At 39.5% G+C, this 24,408-nt stretch overlaps 2 protein-coding genes across 4 annotated transcripts; one reads left to right on the top strand and one right to left on the bottom strand.

Annotated features, from left to right (window-relative positions):
- Positions 1–5,265: 5,265 nt before the first annotated feature.
- Positions 5,266–12,955, bottom strand: LOC144213363 (uncharacterized). Of its 2 annotated transcripts, XM_077741791.1 has the most exons (3): positions 12,562–12,681; positions 11,102–11,189; positions 5,266–7,290 (listed from the first exon to the last, which is right to left on the bottom strand). In XM_077741791.1, exon 3 carries the CDS (start codon positions 7,181–7,183, stop codon positions 5,462–5,464), a length of 1,722 nt encoding a protein of 573 aa, XP_077597917.1. In that variant the 5' UTR covers positions 7,184–7,290; positions 11,102–11,189; positions 12,562–12,681; the 3' UTR covers positions 5,266–5,461. The 2 variants fall into 2 exon arrangements, with proteins under 2 accessions (XP_077597917.1, XP_077597916.1); XM_077741790.1 differs by lacking the exon at positions 11,102–11,189 and having other exon boundaries at positions 12,562–12,955.
- LOC144213386 (uncharacterized) lies at positions 12,731–17,586 on the top strand. 2 transcript variants are annotated; one of them, XM_077741827.1, is made up of 2 exons: positions 12,731–13,024; positions 15,145–17,586. In XM_077741827.1, exons 1-2 carry the CDS (start codon positions 13,012–13,014, stop codon positions 16,638–16,640), a joined length of 1,509 nt encoding a protein of 502 aa, XP_077597953.1. In that variant the 5' UTR covers positions 12,731–13,011; the 3' UTR covers positions 16,641–17,586. The 2 variants fall into 2 exon arrangements, with proteins under 2 accessions (XP_077597953.1, XP_077597951.1); XM_077741825.1 differs by lacking the exon at positions 12,731–13,024 and adding an exon at positions 13,148–14,283.
- Positions 17,587–24,408: the final 6,822 nt, after the last annotated feature.

Genomic DNA, 24,408 nt, shown 5'->3' with positions numbered 1-24,408 from the left:
ATATCTTCTGATAAAAGTGTCTCTACATCTGGCTTGTTGGTCTGGTGGTATAGTTCACACTTAGGGTGCAATGGGTCCTGGGTCCAACTCCTGCATGAGCCCTCGCTTTAATGAATTGTGATCTATGGAGGAGTGATATGGGACATTAGCCACCTGAGAAGGAAAGTGTCACTGTTTGCACACCCATACCATGTTGGTCTAGTGGTATGATTCTTGCCCAGGATGCCATAGGTCCTGGGTCCAACTCCTGTACGAGACCTTGCTATGTTGTTTTGTGAGCTATGGTGGAGTGATATCGGACATAAGCCATCTGAGAAAAAAGTGTCATCCAATGAGCACATTTGGCTCGTTGGTCTAGTAGTATGATTCTCGCTTAGGGTGCGAGAGGTCCCGGGGCCGAGTCCTGGACGAGCCCTTGCTTTTTTTCGAATTGTGATCTCTTATGGGGGTTGACATGTCACAAAGTAACCTGAGAAAGTGTCACTGTATGGGAACCCCAGGCTCCTTGGTCTAGTGGTATGATTCTCACATAGGATGCGAGTGGTTCCGGACCCAACTTGACTGCAAAATGACTCATGGCTTACAAAGAAACAGTTTTCAAACTGACTGCCAGCGGAATTAGGCTGAGCTTGCAAAGTCCAAAGTATTGCCGAAACGAGGAGTTAAACCAGGGACCTTTAGATCTTCAGTCTAATGCTCTCTCAACTGAGCTACTTCGGCTGATTGATAAAAACCCAAAACAACTTGAACTGTAAATTGACTCATGGCCTACTAGTATAATATTCCAATTGGAGCATTAAGTGATATTGGTCTGGTTTAGTCCAATTGACTGACAAAGCCCAAAGTAAATTTAGGGAACGCTCTCCATCATTCCTATCCGAGCCAATTCGGGTCATGTTAATGACAAGAGTCAAATTTGACTGCAAAACGACTCATGGCTTACAAGGAAACGGTTTTTAAACTGACTGCCAGCTGTTTTAGGGTGGGTTTGCGAAATCCAATATGCTGCCGAAACCCGGGGTTGAAGCAGGGAACTTTAGATCTCCAGTCTAAATGGTTTTGGTTGAGTTTACAAAGTCCAATGAACTGCCAAAGATTGGGGTTTATTCTGTAGATCGGGGGTGGCAAAGTCCAGTCTTCAAGAGCCCCTATCCAGTCTGTTTACCAAATCTCCTCCACTACCACACCTGGATCAAATGATCATCTCATTAGCAAGATATCCAGAAGCTTAATATGTAGATTATTTGATGCAGGTCTGTTGGTGGAGCGAGTTATGGAAAATAGACCGGATGAGGGCTCTCGAGAACCGGACATGGCTTACTTTGACTCACATAGGTGAACAAAAATCAACCTAGACTGCATATTTACACACTGATTACAAGTCAATTGATCACAAATTGAATTGTAGCTGATTTTGGCTGGTTTGATATAGTCCAACAGACTGCCAAAGCCTAAGGTTGAACCAGGGACCTTTAGATCTTCAGTCAAATGCTCTCTCACCAAAGATTTATCCGCTTCAGTAGGTCAATAAAAATTAACATGAACTGTATATTGACTCTAGGGTCCCTAGCAAACTGAACTCAAATAGATTATTAGGTGATTAGATAAAGGCCAAGGGAGTGCTGAAGCCCAAGGTTAAATAGGCAACTTTAGATCTTAGATCCAATGCTTTCCCATTGGAGCTATTTCAGGTCAGACTCACCACAAAAACACCCTGAACTGCATATTGTCTATTGGTTAATTTACACTGTAAGAGCTCAAATATTTCCTTTTTGTTGCAAGTATTTTTCAATCCTGTTTGTGTTTCATTCATTGATTTATGTCCTTGTCGGCTGATTGGAAATCAGTTCCTTTATCAGAATACATCTCTGTTACTTGTCTTCTTCTGGCAAGATATCTTCTGATTCCATTGAGACAAGCATTAGTGTCGAGGGAAGATGAAACTTCCAATGAATTAATTCATTCAACTTCCGTATTGCGCACCCTTGTTAGTTCGGGTTGCGTGGTCTTCTTAATGTATCAATATTGCAAAAATGTATACCAAAAATAATGATGGCTCACCTATTAGGGTATGTTTTGTGCATTGTCTACATTATAAAAGAAACAAGTTTTTCCAGGGTTAAAGAAACTTGGGAAATTTTATTTTTTCCATAACTCTATTTGAAATGTGAATTTTCATTGCAGGGTGCAAAATTACCCAGGTTTGCTGCTGTTAATAACTACCTGGGATGGACCCAGCAAACCTTTAACCCCCTTGAGGATAGGCAATACAGAGGATGAACAAGTGAATCCATAACACTCCGCTCATCTATTTCATAAATATGTAGGCAAATCCTACCCTTGTGGCAACCAACCCCGTTCTCCCTGAATGTAAAAAAACTACTCTCATAAGATATTGCAACAAAAATGAAAACTTTCCCCATCTTAGTAGGATACATGATATCCATACATTTTTAGATGCAGTAGTTTTTCACGGTTAGAAAAAAAATAGCAATACGTACCCCCAAAAAATGGAAAAGGGAGAAAAGAGCATAATTTTGGTCAGCCTGCTCCACAAAGGCTAATATGTAATGTACACTATTAGCGAAACTGCAAGTTTAAATTCAACATGGTATCTTTTTTGTTAATCCCGGCACCGAATGTCTCGTACGTCGTTTTTTTGAAAATGGAATTTTATAAATGCAAAATGGATGACTGTGAAAATCAGCACTAACCGTGCAATGACGGTCCCCAGCCAAGACCGAGGTTCTTCAACTGGCGATCCTGAAAGGCTCCAGCAGAAGGTTGGAAAAGCCACGAGTCTCACTATATCTCAGGGCAGCCAACTACTCTGGAATTCCAGGAATTTCTCCGGAAATGCATCACAAACTCCGGACCACCTGCTTAAACTCGAGAAATCCTGAAGTTTTACATTTTTTGAAGCAACCATATTGGAAAAGTACCATATTTCCAATTTAAATGCCTCAAAATTGTTCTCAAAATTCATACCATCGCTATGGCTTCTGTCATTTTTATTCAACTGTACAATAACCCAGAAGAATTCGGTAACACGAGTGCTATGTGAATCATTACAACTTCACAACTTCCGACGAATGATTCATCTTTTGCGAGTTCGGCGTTGCAATCGATTTGGAATCGATTGCATAGAAAACCTCTATTGCTTTAACAGTCTCGTTTTTTTCATAAGGGAAGTAACTATTATTAAGGCTGACTAAACCACCAGTTTTTGTTTTGAAACAAATCCTATCATTTCCAGGGTTGTTCTAAATAAAGTACTCGTACACAGCGCTGGTAAGTCGTAGCCATATGCCTGCTTGGGTTAAGTGCTAAATAAATGGCATTTTGGATGAAACCTCTAATACGAAACCCAGACAGTCACAGAAGTTTATTGGTTCGTATTTGACAAAATATCCCATGTTGAAGCCATTGCCAAAAAGACCGACATTTGTGCTTTGCACAACATCCAAGTGCGACTTCAGCGTGGAATTACTGATGGTAGAACACACGTAGAAGGACCCAAACACAAACATAAATGTATTTTCATTTTGCTGTACTTTTTCAATAGACTGCAAAAATGCAGTATTTTAATTAATGTACAAATGTTTGATTTAAATTTCCTATGCTTTTTTTTCTCTATTTTATAACAATGAAATGAAGTGAAACCTGAAGTGAGAAGAAACAGAGTAGTGCAAGGGAAACATGCTCGGGCCAAAACCCAGAGGTCATTGAATCAAAACCATTCTCTGCTACTCATTGACCCATACTACCATATAATTACACTGTAGAAAAAACCTATCTTTTATATATTATTAATTTGTCAAATAGTTCAAATTAATGTATTCATATTACTCTTAGTTTTAAATCTTGGCAAATGACATTTCTCTTTTTTTATTGTGAATTTGGAAAGCTCATTAAAATGTATGTTTGAATAACACTCAATTTTTTATTGGATTTGCTAGCGAATTGAATAGACAAAAACTAAAAATTTTCAAATTTCTTAGGTCTTTAACTGTGAAGACATTTTCCATGTTATTTACATCACATTATTGATTATTGACTTTGTCATTTCCTAATTTAGGCTCTACTATTTCGGATAGAATTGTGAAGTTAATAAAATCTTGAACAACATTCAATTTGCTTATACAGTTATAACTTGACACACAAGCGTTCCAACATATGATAAAATTTGAGATGCGAGAAAAATTCTGAGCAAATTTTTGACTTGAGATATGATATATTTGAGATATGAGCACACCAAATGGTTCCTGATTGTGAGTCGGTGGAAATTTTGAACAATTAAGATTTTTTTTCCATTGTAACATTGTGTTTTTTTTTCTCTCTCGGAAGGAAACAGATCAATTTGTATTTTGTTAATTTCCATGGGAAGAATTGACTTGAGATATGAGTAAATTGACATACTAGGTCAATTCTGCTGTAAGCTCATAGCTTAATGTATTACTGTATTTGAATAAAAAAACTGATTTTCAGAATGCAAAATACAATAATACTTGGATTACAATGATTTTTCATCTATGTTTGTGGACCAGTTTAGTTTGCTGTTGAGGTGAACACCCAGGTACTTCTCTGTATGTATACAGTACTGTATGTGTTCTCTCCATTTTATTAAATGTTTTTTTCAGTACAAACCAATGCCGGTTACTTATAAAAGCCTTAAACATACAATGCACTTATATAAACCTTCAATATACTTATATAGGCCTTAAACATAAATTATAATACAAAATACAGCACTGAATCAACTTCAATTTGAACAATTTCAACGTATGTACACTTTCAACTTATGAACAAGCGATCGGAACCTAACTCGTTCGTAAGTAAGGGAGCAGTACAGTAATACCTTGACATACAAGTGTTCCAACATACGGGACAAAGTTCAGATATGAGCCTACCAGATGATTCCCAATTGAGAAAATTAGAACAGATTTGGTGGGTTATTTTTAGGATGAAAATTGATTCATTTGTATTTTGTTCATTTCTATGGGAAGAATTGACTTGGGATACGGGTCAATTGACATACTTGCTCAATCCCGCAATAAGCTTTTATTTCAAGGTATTATTGTATTTGAAGTGTGGATTGATATTACACGTTAAAAAGTGTAAACATGATTCTCGGAATGCAAAATACAATTCTACTTTGATTACAATGATCTTTCATACAGAAATTGATAAAGCTAGCAAAGACGTCATTGGCCATTGCTTATCACAATACATTTGCATCTTTTAAGTCTATCCATACGACTAAATCTCTGGCAAGAAGCTGATAGGAAAAGGGTTTCTGACCGATGTGGGTAATTGTGTTTTTAAGATATTCCTGCCACAAATTGAGCAGAAACGGGCTTTACTCCTGTGTGGGTTGTTGAGTCTTCTTTTAAAGTTCCATTATGTGAAAATGTTGGAACATTAACAGCGCCTGGAAAATGTTTTTGAATTGCGTAGCTCTTTAATTGGGCTGTTGTAGCGCATCTGTGGCCACAGACTGAGAAGGAAAACTTTGTTCTCCAGTGTGGGTTAATAAGTGTTCTTCTAAACTTTTCCTTTGGGAAAATGTTCGACCACAAACTGAGCAGGAAAACGGCCTTTTTTCTGTGTGTACACTTGTGTGCCTTTTTAAGTGTTGCAGTAGAGAAAAGGATTTACCACAAATTGAACACAAAAATGGCTTTTCACCAGTGTGGGTTCTTGTGTGGATTTTTAAGCTTCCCTTGTGTGTGCATATTTTACCACAAACTGAACAAGAAAATGGTTTTTCACCAGTGTGGGTTCTTAGGTGGATTTTTAAGCTTTCCTTGTGTGTGAATCGTCGACCACAAACTGAACACGAAAATGGCTTTTCACCTGTGTGTGTTCTTGTGTGGCTTTTTAAGGATTGCTTTTGAGAAAAGGCTTTACCGCAAACTGAACACGAAAATGGCTTTTCACCCGTGTGTGTTCTTACATGACTAATTAATTTTCCATTTTGTGTGAATCTTTGACCACAAACTGAACACGAAAATAGTTTTTCACCAGTGTGGGTCATTATGTGTTTTTTTAAGCTTCCCTTCACTGTGAATGCTTTGCCACAAACTGAGCATGAAAATGGTTTTTCACCAGTGTGGGTTCTTAGGTGGATTATTAAGCTTTCCTTGTGTGTGAATTGTCGACCACAAACTGAACACGAAAATGGCTTTTCACCCGTGTGTGTTCTTACATGACTAATTAATTTTCCATTCCGTGTAAACGTCCGACCACAAACAGAACATGAAAATGGTTTTTCACCAGTGTGGGTTATTACGTGTATTCTTAACCCTCCCTTCTGCGTGAATGCTTTACCACAAACTGAACATAAAAATGGCTTTTCACCTGTGTGGGTTCTTGTGTGCCTTTTTAAGTTATACTTGTCTATGAATCTTTGACCACAAACTGAGCATGAAAATTGTTTTTCACCAGTGTGTATTCTTGCATGCTTATTTAAGTTTCCCATCTGTGTGAATCTTTGACCGCAAACTGAACACGAAAATGGTTTTTCACCAGTGTGTGTTCTTGCATGATTATTTAAGTTGCCCATCTGTGTAAATCTTTTACCGCAAACTGAACACGAAAATGGTTTGTTAGCCGTGTGGGTTCTTCTGTGTATTTTAAATTTTCCCTCGTGTGTTAATGTTTTACCAGTAACTGTACATGATAAGGGGTTCTGCCCAGTGTGGCTCCTCATATGTGTTTTCAAAGAAGACTTTTCTCCAAAAGTTTTCCCACACTGAAAGCATTTGCAGAGTTTGTCACCGCTGGGATTCTTCATAACATCATCATCATCATAATCATCATCAAGCAACTTGTTGCCATCTGATAAAGGAGCAATGAAATGTTCTGCTCGGGATCCTTCTGTTGAGCTGCCGCTCAGAAGCTCCATCCCTCTGTTGGTCACACCCAGATAATCTTCACACTTGAAAGGCTCACCAGTTGACCATTTGACACATTCCACATTTTTGATTGGAGGTTCCTCTTCTCTTTTGCACTGTTGAGGGAACTCTGGCTCCTCTTCTTTAATCCGGGGCCAGGTTGATGTGGTTGCAGGCTCCGCCCCTCTGCTGGCCACGCCAAGAACATCTTTCCTCTTCACGAACTCACCAAGTGACCAGGTGAAATGATCTCGCTCCCTTTTGATTGGAAGTTGCTCATCTCCCATTTGTTGTTGAGGGAACTCTGGCTCCTCCTCTTTGATTTGGGGAAGCTTAACTTCTCCTTCTAGGTCAACAGACTCCTGCCCACCAGCACCAAGATCATTTCTGAAACCTGCAAAGACACAAAAATAAATGATTAACAATTTTCCAATTATAAAATGACTGATTTTTTTGTTGACGGAAATGAAACCAAACGAAGGGCACCATACATTCATTTTTTTCAACAAAGATATCAAGATGGTGGCACGCACGGGTGCAGCGGATCTTTGCTCCTCTGTTTGGTGTTTTGTTTTCTCAATCTTTTCGTTATTTACTAACATCTGCGAGGCAAACTTTTTCTACAGTCTCCAGGATTTAATTACTCTCCAACACCAGATCCATCACCCACAAAATGGACGATTTGGAACTTCAGATTGCTACCAACAGCTTTGTGAGGAAGTACAAAATTATTTTCATCACGGAAACGTGGCTACACCCGCAAATCTCAGACGCCGCGATATCGCAAGCTAGGCGGACGCTATCCCGAAATGATCATTCTAAGTAATTATCAGGGAAAAGAAAGAGGGGGGGGACTTTACGAGGACAAACACAATTAATGGTGCTGCAACAGTAAGATCATTAACACTCACTGCTCCTCGGATTTAGAGCTCTTGGCAGTACGGTGAAGAACCTTCTATCTACCTAGAGAGCTAACTTTTGTCATTGTAATGGCTGTTTACATCCCACCGGATGCTTTGGCCTCCTGCTAGCAGCTGTAAACAAACAGCAGCTTGACCACCCCAATGGAGTCTTTATTGTCACTGTTCTTCCTGAGTTTATCCAGTACCTAAAAGTGTCACACCAGAGGAGCTAAAACTCTAGAACACGTGTGTCAAACCGATTGTTACGGCTGGCAGCCTGGGCACACACTATGTAGGAGGTGTGTGGTTTCTTTTCTCTACAGGTACATGGAGCTGTGACTCCACCCCTGTGACAAAGCCCTGCCCAGGTCAACATAGATGTGACTATTTCCCCATCATCCCTCCTCCAATCAAGATTCACTTCCTGCTCTTATTTAAACCCTTTTCATTTGTCAGTTCAGCCCTTGCTGACTTGCAGGCTTGATTCCTGACTGACTCTTTTGGCTGCCTATGATTGTAATTGCTGAGGCAGTGGAGTCCTTTCCTTCCCTAGAAAGCACATGGTTTAGTGCAGAGTAAAGTTTGATCGTCCCAGCTTCACCTGGTAATGTGAGTATGTTTCTCTTTGTTATATTTTGTATTTGTGTAGGCAAAGTTAATGATTTTGGGTTGCATAGGGGGACTTGAGATAAGTTTAGACACCCCGGGGTATACATATAGTTCGTGCATTTAGACACATGGTTATTCCCCTGTCTAGACTTGTATTACATCAGTTCTGACAGTGGCACCCTTCGGCCTTATTTCCTGTACTTTGTGGGTGTTCATTTGGACACTTGTCTGGGAGGGTTTTTTTACCGTGTTTATTTGAGGGTGCCACTTTAATATCTCGTGCTTCCCCTATGTTATCCCGTAGTCTAGGTTTTTGTGAACTTTGTTGTAAATAAAATATCACTGAAGGCTACTTGCATTGTTTGTCTGGACTCATCCTTGACCGAACCCGTCTGCTGTGGTAGTTGCGACTCCCTGGTATATCTTACCCCAGGGGGAGTCGTAACATCGATTCAGCCGAGGGCAGCAGTGGGTCCTGGTCTTTGTTCCAACCAATCCAGGTGCCAATAAGGTGTTTTCTAAAATAAGTAGCACCTGACTTTGATTAACTAATTACAGTGGGGGGCCGTCAGGGCCTTCTCTGCTGGCCTAAAAAAACATCTGAATCATATATTATATTTTGTCCATCAATAATGAAGAATATGACATATTTTACTCGTTCTTTTTATTGTAGCCATTTCATTTTGATATTACTAAGGCAGGATTAAACTAGTTCTTAACTCAATTACAATGTGAACGAAAGGCGTTGTCTGAGATCCTTCAATTACAATATTAACAAAAGGCTTTGTCTGAGATTCTTCTTCTGAGGTTGGATTCATGCTGATAAGGAGAGAGATGCTCTGGAGGATGTGGATTCGAGGATGGAGAGTGTGAAGTCCGGAAGAAGACACCCCCCTCGGCAGCCGTGGACCAGTCCGCTTCTTTGTCAACCAGCGAATGAATATGCATTTTTGTTTTAGTATAACTGGGCAAATGAGGGTCTGGGCAATGTCTTTTCTAATTCTCCGCTTGGGACATCAACACTCAGCGGGCTTATTCTTTGGGAGGGAGACCCGGAGCTCTGTATGGATAAAGTTGACAGGAATAAATCATAGGGCATCACCACAAGGCTGTGTACTGAGTCCCCTCCTGTACTCCCTGTACACATACGACTGCACACCAGCCCACCAGTCAAACACTATCATCAAATTCGCCGATGACACCACTGTGATCGGACTCATCTCAGGCGGGGATGAGTCGGCTTACAGAGACGAGGTCGACAAACTGTCTTCTTGGTGCTCGGCGAACAATCTTACACTAAATACCACAAAGACTAAAGAAATAATCCTGGACTTTCGCAAGCGGGGCACAGACCTGGCCCCACTCCTCATTAACGGAGTATGTGTAGACAGGGTCCAATCCTTCAAATTTCTGGGAGTCCACGTCACGGATAGGCTCTCCTGGTCTACAAACACCACAGTGTTAGTGAAGAAGGCCCAGAAACGACTCCACTTCCTCAGGGTACTGAGAAGGGACAGATTGGACACCAAGCTTCTGGCAACCTTCTACAGAGCCACTGTGGAGAGCATCCTGACCTACGGCATTACAGTGTGGTATACCGGAAGTACGGCAGCAGACAAAAAAGCCATACAGAGGGTGATAAACACTGCCCAGAAGATCGTCGGCTGCTCTCTGCCATCACTAGAAGACATTGCCAACCCCCGATACCTCAGAAGAGCCGGGTCCATTGTTGGGGACCCATTCCACCCTGGTCACGGCCTGTTCCAGTTGCTTCCATCTGGCAGACGCTACAGGTCCTACAAAGCACGGACAAACAGGCTCAAGGACAGCTTTTTCCCAACTGCCATCAGGTCTCTGAACCTGCAGCAACACGTGACGTGACGACTACACAAATCCCTTCTATGAAATTAAGTCAAGTCGCAATGAGGTAACAGGAAGTTCGTTTGGCGCAGATCTGCCTTCCACAGGCTGACTGAGGGAGGGTAAGTATAAAGACTGTGAGAGGTAAGTGATCCATCTTATTCTTGTTGGCATCGGTGAGGCAATTTGCAGTCGCCGGAAAATGGCGCTCAAGGCGGAGAGCTAACAAGTAGGAATATGTCATAAATAAATGTCATAAATGCGTCTGGCCTGGGAAGACGAACTTGTGGAGAAGCACTATACAATTTCGTCATACGCTGCTGAGGGTATGATGACTACTAGGCTTTTTGTCAAGTCAATGATGACGACAATGCCTATGTCTGATTTTCATTTTTTTTTCATCTGTGGATTAACTTGCTCAACCCCGGTTTGTCTCCTCTGATGCTGAACACGCTCCGTTGTTAGACGGGATAAGACAGAATTATGGAATTGGAGTTAGTTGTTAAAATTATTAGTCCAACAATACTTACTAAATAATTCAAAATTGTCTGTTAGCTGCCTTTCATTGCATTCCCCCCTGGTTGCACTGCTTCCAGATGTGTGTTTTCATATTGAAGCATTTAACCCATCACATTTCAGCCATTATTTGTTGCCAGGGTCAGAAATCTGCCTCAAAGCCTTACAGTCAGTTCTGCGGGCTCTGCCGCTTTAAACAAGTGTCAATAAGACTGTTGCTTTACCCAATCAGATTTCAAGTTGGCAACACTACAATGTATTGTCGCGGGCGTAAGGATACGTCATTACCTTGTTGCAGGCGGAGGGATACGTCATTACCTTGTTGCAGGCGGAGGGATACGTCATCGCTTTCACCAACTATGACGCTAGTCGTTATCCAGAGCTATCAAACTGTATTTGGAGCGGGCTGCACAAGCAAATATATTGTTGCGTTGAGTTAAAGCCATTTTCAAGACGGACTATGCCAGAAATAGGACAGGACAGGCTCAATTTTCATAAGTCTTTCATAATTGAAATAATATTTCAATTGTGGTCCAAGTTCTGATACCTGAAAAGTTCCAGCATTCCTATTTAATCATTAAATGCTGCTAGGAAGTGGTTTCACCACATTTTGTGCATTGATTTATTGATTATTTTTTATGTGTCACAGCTGTAGCTGCAGTAGGGGTTTTGGTACATGGTCGATTGGTCGCCGGTCTTTTGGTCCCCCAGAAGGTTATTGATAATTACCCATTTAAATCGTGGAAGACATTGCTAGCCCTTGTTACCGCAGCAGAGCCGGGGACATTGCCGGGTACCCTGGTCACAACCTATTCCAGCTGCTGCCATCTGGCAGACGCTACAGGTCTTAAGGACAGTTATTTTCCAACAGCCATCAGGGCTCTGAACTTGTGGTAGCACAACACACAATCCCTTCTGTGTAATAACTTTGGGGTGGGGTAACATGAAGGGCGTTGGGCAGTGATCAGCCTCCTTCTGGCTGACTGAAGTTAAGTGAGGAGACAGTGGGAGGTAATTGATCCGTTTTTTTTCTGCAGTCGCCGGGATTTGGTTGCGCTCGAGGGGTGATGCGATGTATCCATCACGGCAGAATGCCAACGAGCCTGAAATTATCACTTATTAGGGCCTTTTGCCGGGAAAGCACACTATTATTATTATGACTATTACAATTATTATTATTACGACTATTACAATTATTATTATTACGACTATTACAATTATTAATATTATTGCGACTATTACAATTATTATTATTACTACTATTACTAGTACTATTATCATTACTATTATTACTAGTACTATTATTATTATTACTTCTATTAATATTATTATTATTACTATTATTACTAGTCCTATTATTATTACTTCTATTACTATTATTATTATTATTATTACTACTATTACTACTACAACTATTAATACTCCAACTATTATTATTATTGTTATTATACAATACAGACGTTTCTTTATTTTTTTAATGGCGTGTGTATTTGAGAAATCTGTAAATTGGGGTACGGATGTGTGAGCTGGAGTTTATTTTGTTTCATTAATTATTGGACCAATAGACGCAGCCAACGTCTTCACACATGCAAAATATTGCAATCCACGGGTAGTATTCCCAACTGTAGCATTTTAAAAATGGAATTGGGAGATAATAAAATGTACACATACCTAAATAGTCTCACATACATTGCAACATCAATACAATAACATTTGGACACGGAAAATATTAATCACGCCGTGTACTGTAAACAAATGCTCATCAAACGAGAACCCACCTTCTAGTCTGTGAAGAACAACTTTTGCTTGCATTAATTTGCAATCAACGGGGTGGTGTTGACGTGCAAGGTCCTCTTTTACGTCAAAAAGTTCCTCCTGCAACTTTGATGTCGTTGTTTTCATGGCGTCCATTTCGCACCATTTGAATTCGGCTTTTGTGACGACGTGTTGATGGAGACGCTTGTTTTTGATAGCAGCTATAAAGTCGCACAGTTATAAGGTGGATGACTGATGTTGAATCCATAAAGTGAATTATTCTAGAAACGTCGTCAATACTTCAGTTTAGTTAAGTGACTGAAATTAAAAGACAAATTAGACGGGCAAAAAGTCAAAAATTCGCAGAGTAAGCGCTCTCAATTCAGCAATCTCTTTCCCCTTCGCATTTCCGATCAGTGGTGCATGATGGGAAAGACTGTTTCCCGTAATGTCAACATTCCGTTCAAAATAAGATGTTTCACTCACGTATGTATAATATTCAATCTATATTTGAAAATTTCGGGGGGGGGGGGTCAATAATGCGAGACACATTTTGTCGGAATCGCTGATTTTTGTCGATATGTTGTGTTCTTTTTCAGCGGAAATAAAAAAAAGTGTGTTGTTATCATTCATCAGGTTCATTCTATTTGTAAATTGATCTATGATGTATGTTGCTGTCCACGAGCATCAAACCCCTGTTAACTTATATGGCAGTGGCTCCTTAGCCGTTAACCGGTCAAATAGCCTATATGGCCCCATATGGCTATTTGGCCGTTAGGAATTCTGTGTAGGGTAAATAGTAAGAAACTAAGGCTATGGAGGCACTGCTAAATAATAGTCATTAAATCCCTATTCACCTCATGTTAAAATCTATCAAATGGCAATAACACATAAAATTTCAATAGGATTGGTTGAATGGTTTGGAAAATCCCCTTGTCACTCAATGTTAATTAATAGGTTACCGGCTAAATAGCCCATGGGACTAGTTGGCCGTGTACCGGCTAAGGAGCCACTGTCATGATATATTGTTTGGCTTCACACATTTTTCTTATAAATGTGAAAACATGTTATGATATTATTAGGATATTACGTACAACTAAGTGGCATATTAATCCCGATACTCGTATAATCAATTTGCTTTTTGTTATATTTAAATTTTAATACTGTTAAACCTGGCAAAACTTTGAATTGTGTCTCTTTATATTTTAACAGAGTTTATACCCGAATGGCATTTATAAATTAAATGATTTTGTTATTATCCTTGTTGTTTTGATTGTGTGAGTTTTTAAAGCGAAATGACAAAAAAGGTCAGTTGGTTATAATTTTTCATTGGAGAAAATGTTTATAATTAACACAGATTACCAATGTTTTGTATTTCTATTATTTTTTTCCTTTCTCTTTTTTTGTGTTTTTCCCGTCGAAGGCAAAATCTTCGCCGCTTGTATATGACGTCATCGCCACTCGCCGTCTCGTCCCTTTGCTGTCGAACGGCGCTTGCTATACTTTTGGAATGCGATTTGCTTCTTTTTTAAATCACTTCATGGCCGTATGACTAATCCAACAAAAATTGTGCGAAATCCTTCCAAGACCACACAAAAAACTATTTTAATCTCGAATTGTTTGGATGAACGTTGACATTTTTGGCGTTCTTATCTTAGCCTATTTTAGCTACTCGCAAAGAGAGGAAACAAGACTTGAAATTAACGCTTCGTCTAGCAAGCAAATATCAAGCCCAAAAATGTCAGGTGAGTTAACTTTTCCTGTTTTTGGTGAGAATTTTTGACAAATCCCATTTTTTTTTTACATCAGTTCCTACTATGTTGCAAAATGTCCGCAAAATACCCAATTCGTGTTGGGGACCCAAAAAAAGAAACATTAAGGCATCAAGTGACGACTGTTTGCAAAAGGTGTTTTTTGTTTATTATTTCGTTTTCTATTTTATCCACTTTTTTCTTTTTAATTTGTCTCCCAAATAAACTTTAAGAGTATTCCTTCAAATGTATAAAGTATTAATTCTAGTTTTCTTTACCTACTCATTTTTTGACAGCAGTTTGATGATTTTAAAAGTTCGGTAATAAAGATAAGTCAACTCGTTTTTTACACTATGAAAAGTAAAGAATAAAACCTACAAGGGTCTTTATTTCTCTAAATTTACCTTCAAATCAAAAGTTGCTGTAATATGAAATAAATAAAATAATCAACTGAAGACATCACCATTTGCAAGCAGATTATTTTCAGCCTCACAAATAGAAACAATGTAAATTTACCTGGCACATGTGCATTAAAAAATAAAAGAAAAAGTTGGATGAACTTAACCTGTGTTAATCCAAGATTACAAGTTTTAGATTTTTGCAACGTTTCAAGAACATGACCACAAAATTATAAATGATAAAATATTTAAATTCTGAATTCACCACTATTTTGGCTTTAAATTGTGTAGCGGACGATAGGATTGAACCTGAAAGGTGACTTTTCTGGCATATATCCTTGCAAAATAATCAACAATGCTGTGATAATTAACTAACTAAAGTACATAAACTAAAGATAAAAAAGTCTCCCCATTTTTGACTGCATGTAGCAACGCATATTATCTATGTATTTTGCAGGTTTCAGAGAATATTTTGGTCCTGATGGGCAAGAGTTTGTTGGCCTTAAAAAGGAAGTGGAGCTCCTCCAAATCAAACAGGAGGAGCCAAAGTTCCCTCAACAACAAATGGGAGAAGAGCAACTTCCAATAAAAAAGGAGGAAGATGTCACCTGGTCAACTGGTGAGTCCTCGAAGTGGGAAGATGATCTGTGTGGGGCCAGCGAAGGGGCAGAGCCTACAACCATCACAACATGGCCTCAAATTAAAGAGGAGGAGCCAGGAGAAGAGCAGCCGCCAAACAAAAAGGAGGAGCAAGACGTCATCGGGTCAACTGGTGAGCCTTTCAAGAGTGAAGACGATCTGGGCGTGGCCAGCGAGGGGGCGGAGCCTCTGAACGGCAGGTCAACAGAAGGATGGCGAGCAGAAAGTTTAATTGCTCCTTTATCAGATAGTGACGACTTGCTTCACGACGACGTTAACGATGAAAGCTTTAAGGAAAATCCCAGTGGGGACAAACTCTACAAATGCACCCAGTGTGGGAAACCATTTTGGAAAATGTTTACTTTGAATAGATATATGGCGATTCACATTGGGGAGAAACCCTTTTCATGCTCAGTTTGTGGTAAAATCTTTTCAGAGAAGCGAAGTTTACAAATACACACAAGAAAACACACTGGTGAAAAACCATTTTCCTGCTCAGTTTGTGTTCAGACAATTACACAATACGGAAAGTTAAGAACCCACATAGTTGAAAAAAAAAATTTGTGCTCAGTTTGTTGTCAAGCATTCACACACACGGGAAATTTAAAAACCCACAAAAGAACCCACACAGGCAAAAAACTATTTTCCTGCTCAGATTGTGGACAATCATTCAAACAGATGGGACACTTAAATCGTCACGTAAGAATCCACACTGGTGAAAAACCATTTTCATGTTCAGTTTGCGGTAAAGCTTTTTCTCAAAAGCAACATTTACAAAGACACAGAAGAACCCACACTGGCAAAAAACAATTTTCCTGCTCCGTTTGCGGTCAAACATTCACACAGAAGGGAAACTTAAAAATTCACACAAGAACCCACAGTGGTGAAAAACCATTTTCCTGCTCAGTTTGTGGTCAAGCATTCACACGCAAAGGAAACTTAAAAACCCACACAAGAACCCACACAGGCGAAAAACCATTTTCCTGCTCAGATTGTGGACAATCATTTACACAGATGGGACACTTAAATCTTCACACGAGAACCCACACTGGTGAAAAACCATTTTCGTGTTCAGTTTGTGGTAAAGCCTTTTCTCGAAAGAAAGACTTACAAATACACACAAGAATCCACACTGGTGAAAAACCATTTTCGTGTTCAGTTTGTGGTAAAACATTTACACACAAGGGAACACTTAAAATGCACGCAAGAACCCACACAGATGAAAAACCATTTGCGTGCTCAGTTTGTGGTCGAACATTTACCCAAAGGAGAAGCTTAAATGAACACTTATTAACCCACACTGGAGAACAATGATTTCCTGCTCAGTCTGTGGCCACAGATGCGCGACAACAGCCCAATTAAAAAGCCACACAATTGTAAAGCCTGAAAAGAAGACTTAACAACCTGCACAGGAGAAAAGCCCTTTTTTTGCTATATTTGTGGCGGGAATATCTTCGAAACACAATTACCCAAAACGATCAGAAACCCTTTTCCTGCTCAGCTTCTTGCCATATATTTAGTCGTTAGGATAGACTTAAAAGATGCAAATGCGATGTGATAAGCAGTGGCCAATCACAGCTTTGCTTGCTTTATCAATTTCTGTATGAAAGATCATTGTAATTGACGTATAATTGTATTTTGCATTCTGAAAATCGTGTTTACACTTTTTAATGTGTAATATCGATCACACGATTCGAATACTGTAATACCTTAAGATACGAGCTTACTGCGGGATCGAGCTAGTATGTCAATTTACTACTATGTTAATTATACAAATTAATCTATTTCCATCCTTATAAAATACCAACATTTGTTCTAATTTACTACTGACTCACAATTAGGAACCATCTGGTATGCTCATATCTCAAATTTGTCTCGTATATCAAATTTCTCATATGTTGGAACACTTATGTCAAGGTATTACTGTATAAGAAAATTTAGTGTCATTGAAGATTTGATTTACTTCACAATTCTATCTGAGTAAAGCCTAAATGAGGAAATTACAAAGGAAATAATCAAAAATGTGATCTAAATTATATGGAAAATGTTTTCACAGTTAAAGGCATGCCTAAGAAATTTGAAAAATGCCAGTTTTTTCTGTATAATTTGCTAGCAAATCCAATAAGGATATTGAGTGTTATTCAAACCTAATACATTTTAATGAAAATAGTTGATATATTGAATCTAGGATCCAAAAAACAGTAGAAATATCGTGTGAAAGACAACGAATTTGCTCAAAATAAATAAGAAGTAAAAGGTCCTTATGCTTTTGTCATATTATAAGATGAATCATATTTTTTAAACCGATTTAACTTGTCATCTTTTTGGTAGTTCCAATAAAGCTCTTTTTGGTGAAAGATACTTTTTGGGTCTTTTTGTTAACAAAATCAACATTTTCGAAGCTAAAGTAGGCCACAAAACTTCAAAGTTCTTTGACGACCAGAAGACCTGTTTCTTCGATACATGCTAGCATGCTAATTGTAATTAGGCCGTAAAGCTTCAACGAGGTCTTGAAAATGATTTTGACTGATAATTAAGGCCGTAAAGTAGCTAATGCTAGACACCTCAGCGACGCATAGGTTGAGTTAGGTGACGAATATTGCGCAAGTGCGGTTCTAGCGTCACTTCTTTTGATAGCATTCGCTTTATAAATGCAAAGGAGTCGGACCAAGGAAATAAATACCGTATTTTCAGGACTATACGGCGCACCTAAAATCTTTTTTTGAAAAAGCTGACTATGCGCCTTATAATCCGGTGTGCCTTATATATGGATCGATATTATATATGGATCCATATTGAGTCGCGACAGGTCTCGCAATGTACGGTAAGCAGCCACCGACTCCATTTTTCCCCGTAGAAGAAGAAGTGCGCTGTGCATGCTGGAAAATATTAAACAACGATTCACTTTCATTTGTGCGTTTGTATAAAGACCCTGAAATGGCTCCTATTAAGAGACACGCTCACAACGCAGACTCAAGGCGATCAGTCATGCAGTAGAACACGGAAATAGAGCAGCAGCAAGAGAGTTTAACATTAATGAATCGATAGTGAGGAAGTGGATGAAGCATGAGGATGGGCTGCGCCAAGTTAAGAAGACCCAACAAATTTTCCGTGGCAATAAAGCGAGATGGCCACAGTTAGAGGACACACTTGAACGACCCAACAAAATTTCCGTGGCAATAAAGCGAGATGGCCACAGATAGAGGACACACTTGAACAGTGGGTTGTTGAACAAAGAGCAGCAAGTAGAAGTGTCAGTACAACCACTATTCGACAGCGCTGGCACTGGAACTTAACATTAAAGTATTCAGAGGAGGTCCTTCTTAGTGCTTTCGGTTTATAAAAAGATGTAGTCTCTCCATCCGTACATGAACTACTGTTTCACAGCAACTGCCAGCTGACTTCCAGGAAAAGCTGGCCACTTTCCGCACATACTGTACAAACACGATTACTGAAAAAATGATCCGGCCAGAGCATATCATTAATATGGACGAGGTTACACTCACCTTGGATATTCCTGTGAACCGCGCAGTGGATAAAACGGGAGTACGTACAGTGAATATACGCACCACAGGGAATGAGAAATCCTCCTTTACTGTAGTTCTCGCCTGCCAGGCTAATGGCCAGAAACTTCCACCCATGGTCATTTTCAAGAGGAAAACTTTGCCCAAAGAAAACTTTCCAGCCGGCATAGTCATCAAAGCTAGCCCAAAGGGATGGATGGATGAAGAAAAGATGAGTGAATGGTTGAGAGAAATTTATGTGAGGAGACCGGGTGGCTTTTTTAAAACAGCTCCGTCCCTATTGATCTACGACTCCATGCGCTCACATATCACCGATAATGTCAAAAAACAAGTGAAGCGCACTAATTCAGTGCTTGCCGTCATACCAGGTGGTTTGACAAAAGAACTCCAGCCGCTAGATGTTGGTGTAAACAGAGCATTTAAAGCCAGACGGCCTACTGCGTGGGAGCAGTGGATGACAGAAGGCGAACACACATTCACCAAGACGCGGAGACAGTGCCGGACGACATACGCCATCATCTGTCAGTGGCTCGTAAATGCCTGGGCTGATATATCAGTCTCAACTGTGGTCCGAGCTTTCAGGAAGATGGGAATTGTCCCCGAACTGCCAGACAACAACAGCGACACTGACTCGATTAACGACGACCTTGATGAGACGGAGCCGGACGTTTTGGATGGCCCATTCACTGAGACGGTCAATTCGAACACTTCAGAAGAAGTCGAGGAATTCTTAGATGAGGAACTGATAGAGTGAGCGTTATGTTTTTCTTTTGTGTGTTTACAGTTATTATCCTATTGCTTTAATGTTTTTGCACATTACGGGTGTCACTATATTGCGATTGCACTAACATTTAATTTACCATAACAGTATCAGACGGTTTTGTTGTGTTGACTAAATGTAGGAAAAGTAAAATGTTATGCCTTGCTGTTGTTCAAAGATGTTAAAGATGTGTCACGAAAATGCTTTACCTCAGAGAAAATAATAAATACAGCTGTTTATTCATTTTGGGAGTGAATGGAGTTGTGGAAAGCTTGTTTGTAATCTATTAATAAAGTTTGACTGACCTATCTGACTGTTTTGTTGACATTCTCTTTATCGCGGCACCACCCAACGGTTGCATAGCGTAACTACAGCCTCTACTGCCGCGCCTTATAATCCGGTGATATGATTCTCGCTTAGGGTGTGAGAGGTCCCGGGTCCAACTCCCGGACGAGCCCATGCTTTGTTGAATTGTGATCTATTATGGGGGTAAATATGCCACACACTTCAACTGAGAAAAAAAGTGAGACCTAAGAGCACATCTGGCCTATTGTTCTAGTGGTTTAATTCTCGCTTTCAGTGTAAGAGGTACTGGGTCCAACTCCCTGATGAGCTGTTGTTTTGTCAAATTTGGATCTATCATGGGGGTGATATGGCACATTTACCACCTGAGTAAAAACGTGTCACGATATGGGAACTCCGGACGAGACCAAATTTTGTCGAATTGTGATCTATGGTGGGGTAATATGGGTCATAAGCCACCTGAGAAAAAAAGTGTCATTCTAAGAGGACATCCGGCTCGTTGGTCTGTCTAGTGTCATGATTCTCGCTTGGGTTGTGAGAGGTCCCAGGTCCCAACTCCTGGACAAGCCCTGGTTTTGTTGGGTTTATTCTGTTTTACTATTATAATAGTTATATTAATTCATTTCTTTATTAAATCATTCTCTTTCTTTTCTCTGTATTAATTCATTACTTTGTTAAATCATTCTCTTTCTGTTTTTCAAAAGTGTTGAGGTCACACCAAGTCATCTTTAACCTAGACAGCCTGTTCCAGGATGGTTATACAAACAATCCACCCAATCTGGGTCCTTGAGATTTGGTGGGCCCTTGGTGACGAGGACAGGGCTATTCGGACAATAACAAGAATATTGTTATCGTTATGTAACCGTACACTTCGGGTTTTTCTGTATGTAACGATTATATGATTATGATTATATTATATGATTCTTAGGTCAAGGAGGTTGTATAATTACTCTAATCTACATGTTGTTAGGTCTAGTCCCTGTTTTTGTTATTAGTAAAATACTTTGATTGTTATTGTAGTCCCAGATGTTGTTTTTACTCATACGTGATGGAATGATCAACAACTCTGTAACTTGTGACCATAAGAATGGGACGAAAACGTCTATTCGAGGAGACGTTCGGAAGTTGTAAGGGACACTTGCTGTAATGCTCCCCTCCGGAGGCTTTTACCTGTTGTATCCATTTCTATTTAATTAAATGTCAATAATTGAATAAGATGTCTTCCTGCAGTTATTGATAATTACGGACGAAGGTAATTATTAATGAACCTGACAGAGGACATCCGGCTCGTTGGTCTGTCTAGTGTCATGATTCTCGCTTGGGTTGTGAGAGGTCCCAGGTCCCAACTCCTGGACAAGCCCTGGTTTTGTCGAATTATGATCTATGATGGGGTCATATGGGACATTAGCCACTTAAGGAAAAAAAGTGTCATTGTATGGGCACCCCTGGCTTGTCTGTCTAGTGCAGGGGTGGGCAAACTTTTCGGCCCGGGAGCCACATTGACTTTAAAAATCTGAGAGATGGGCCGGGTCAGCACAAGATACGATACATATAAAAAACTGCATACATATAAAAAACTGCATCCGTTAACAGTACATATGAAACATAAACAGAAAAAAATACCATTAACGCATTAACGTATGTGTATTAACGTAAGTAAGTAAAATTGGCGGGCAATAACTGCCAATTATCGTATTGCTTTAGAAATGAGAGAAATATTACCAAATTTCAACCCTCATAATGGATTGACTTTGCCTTTAGTCTACATTAAAGTCGTATCCCTGTGTTTTGATGACTCAAAGACAAATCAGAGCAATATTAAAATGGACTGTTATTTGATACAAGTTGTGAAAATATGAAAGGAGGGTAAGGGTTTACTATAGAATGAAATAATATATACTGTCACATCGGCGGGGAGGCAAACAGTGTAAATCTTCGGGTCCAGGCTGGCAAGGAGACGGCCGGTGCCGATCTCCAAGGCCAACGGAGATGCGTGGACAATGGACAAGGGAATCCTGAGCAAAGGCAGACCGCTGGACAGTCGTGAATCAGTCAACATCGTGTTGTTAATCAGCTAATGAATATGCATTTTTGTATTACTATAACTGGGCAAACTTGCACATGGGTTTTGTTCTTCTCATCCTCCGCTGCGCATAGACACGCTCAGCGGGCTTATTACTTGGAGGGGAACCCGGATCTCTGTATAGATCAATTTGTTAGGAATAAACCATCTGTAGATCCGCTAGCTCTGGCCTGGTCTGTCTCCTACCATGCTGAACACGCTCCTTTGTTAGACGGGATAAGACAGAGTTAAGGAATTGGATTCAGGTGCTAAAACCTTACGTCTAATACCAAATCCGAGAAGTGGTCCGCAGCTGTGAAAGCAATGTTGTGCTCAGCAAGAAAATGGCAGAAGAGAATTTACGCATTTGTCGTCTCGTGGGATGCTGCAGAATTTGTGGTAGAGACGAAGTGTTTGGTTAATGGGACATGTGAATTGTTTTTTTTTCTTCACATTCTCCACGTGTCCGGCAGTTTTAAAGTGGCTCTTCAGATCGTAAAATCCACTCGCAGCAACTTTCACGTCTTTATTCAATAAAGACGTGAAAGTTGCTGCGAGTGGTTTTTACGATTTTTTTTCTCATTCTGTGTCCCTTGCAATAATATTGCAAGGGACACAGAATGAGAATTGAGTGCCTCTTAACGATGCTTTAATCCAGCCAGCATATCACCTTGAAGTAACTCCCATTCTTTCTGGTGTTGACCCGATCCTTGAGTTCTTCGTTTCTTACTAGGTGGCTCCTCCATGCTTGCTTCCACAATATTTACTCTATGTATATCTACGCATGCGCATGTCATCCTTTATCGATATTGCCGTACACCGCTAAAAAAATACATACGATTGAGGATAATTTTTGCTGGTATACCGTGACAATAGTAACGATCTATGACAGTAGCATCGTTGGCTACCAGCCTACGAGAATATCTCGATTTTAGCCATAATGGTCTGGTTGAAATCGGTTTTCATAAATATAGCGATTTTTTTTAAAAAAAAATTCCCGTACAAAAGTCGGTGTACGACTTATATGATTTGAAATGGTAAAAACACGTATTAAATACGTATAAAACGTACAAGTTGACAGGTATTCATATGATCAGATTATATAAATAGTTGTTTTTTCACTTAGACTGTCACATTGGTTTAGCTCAGTGGTTACTTCATCTAGAAACAATACTTGCTTAGCATTCGCTTCTACTCAATCCCGGACTGGGATCGAACCACAGGCGCCGTCCAGTGTTTTTCTACTTATTTTCATTTTATAACAAAATCTTATTACAAAATTCAGATAGATGTTATTATAACATTTTATTTTAATTTTGACCCTTAGAATTGCGTGCGAGGTGAATTTGGTTGACAGTTTTGAACAAAATAGGAAGACATACACAGTAGATTTGAGTATAATAGCACTTGAAGTTAAATCTTCACAGTAGATTGTTACAAAACCCATGTGAGTACATGTTGATTATTCATTAAATATTGATTACATTAAGAACTAAGGGTAAGAAATACACCTATAATCACTTGATTTAATTGACTCAACAGTGACTCTTATAGATTGTTATATAGTAAATCAATGTTGACTTTCAGTTGGAAAAGCTGTATGTATGGAAATCAAGGCTCTGCAAAAACAAATAACTCAGCCAATAGTTATAAAAGCTTTCTTGTCATTTTGAACCTGAGACGCGATTGTATAAGATTTGTATAAAATGTCAATATTTGCAAGGAAGTAGCACAAAAGTGCAGTCAGGGGTTACTTCATCTAAAATCAACTCTCTAAGAATGCACCTCTACTCCATATTTGACTGGGAATTAACCGTAGTTGCTGTCCACTGTCTTTTCTCATTTTTGTTACACAAAATCATGTAATGCCTGCCCCCGTTATTTTACAGAGCGAATTACTCATCTAGTCTTCTAAACAAAAAGAACCAAACTGGACTGCAAATTGACTCATGGCTTACTAGTAAATGATTCCAATTAGAGCATTTCTTTATTAGGCCTCTTGCCCCTTTTGCTTGAAACGGACCAAAGTAATCAGCGTCAAGTTTTGAGAACGAGAGACACCTGGAAGGTAGATCTGCCATGCGGTGTTTGCCGATGGTTCCATAAAGCCTGCGATTGGTTGCCCACTGATTTAGAGTATTCCCTGTCTAACGGATCTGGCAAAAATAAATATTTTTTTGTGAAATGTTAATACATTTTTATTAACTAGTCTTTTTTGTTTTTTAAATTGTATTACCTTTTTTAATAAAGAGAGGAAAGGTATAAAAAATGAGAATAAAATAAAATAATTTACTCACCAATGAAATGAAAAGAATAAATCTCCCCTTCATCTCATCTCATTTTCTGAACCGCAATGTATCCACATTAGGGTCGCGGAATGTGCTGGAGCCTATCGCAGCTGAACAGGCACGTCCCACCGGAAGGGGGCCACAG

This window comes from Stigmatopora nigra, chromosome 20, assembly GCF_051989575.1.
Source record: "Stigmatopora nigra isolate UIUO_SnigA chromosome 20, RoL_Snig_1.1, whole genome shotgun sequence".
Lineage (NCBI taxonomy): Eukaryota > Metazoa > Chordata > Actinopteri > Syngnathiformes > Syngnathidae > Stigmatopora > Stigmatopora nigra.
Note: the sequence above shows the minus strand (reverse complement) of the source record. Positions and strands in the feature narration are given on the sequence as shown.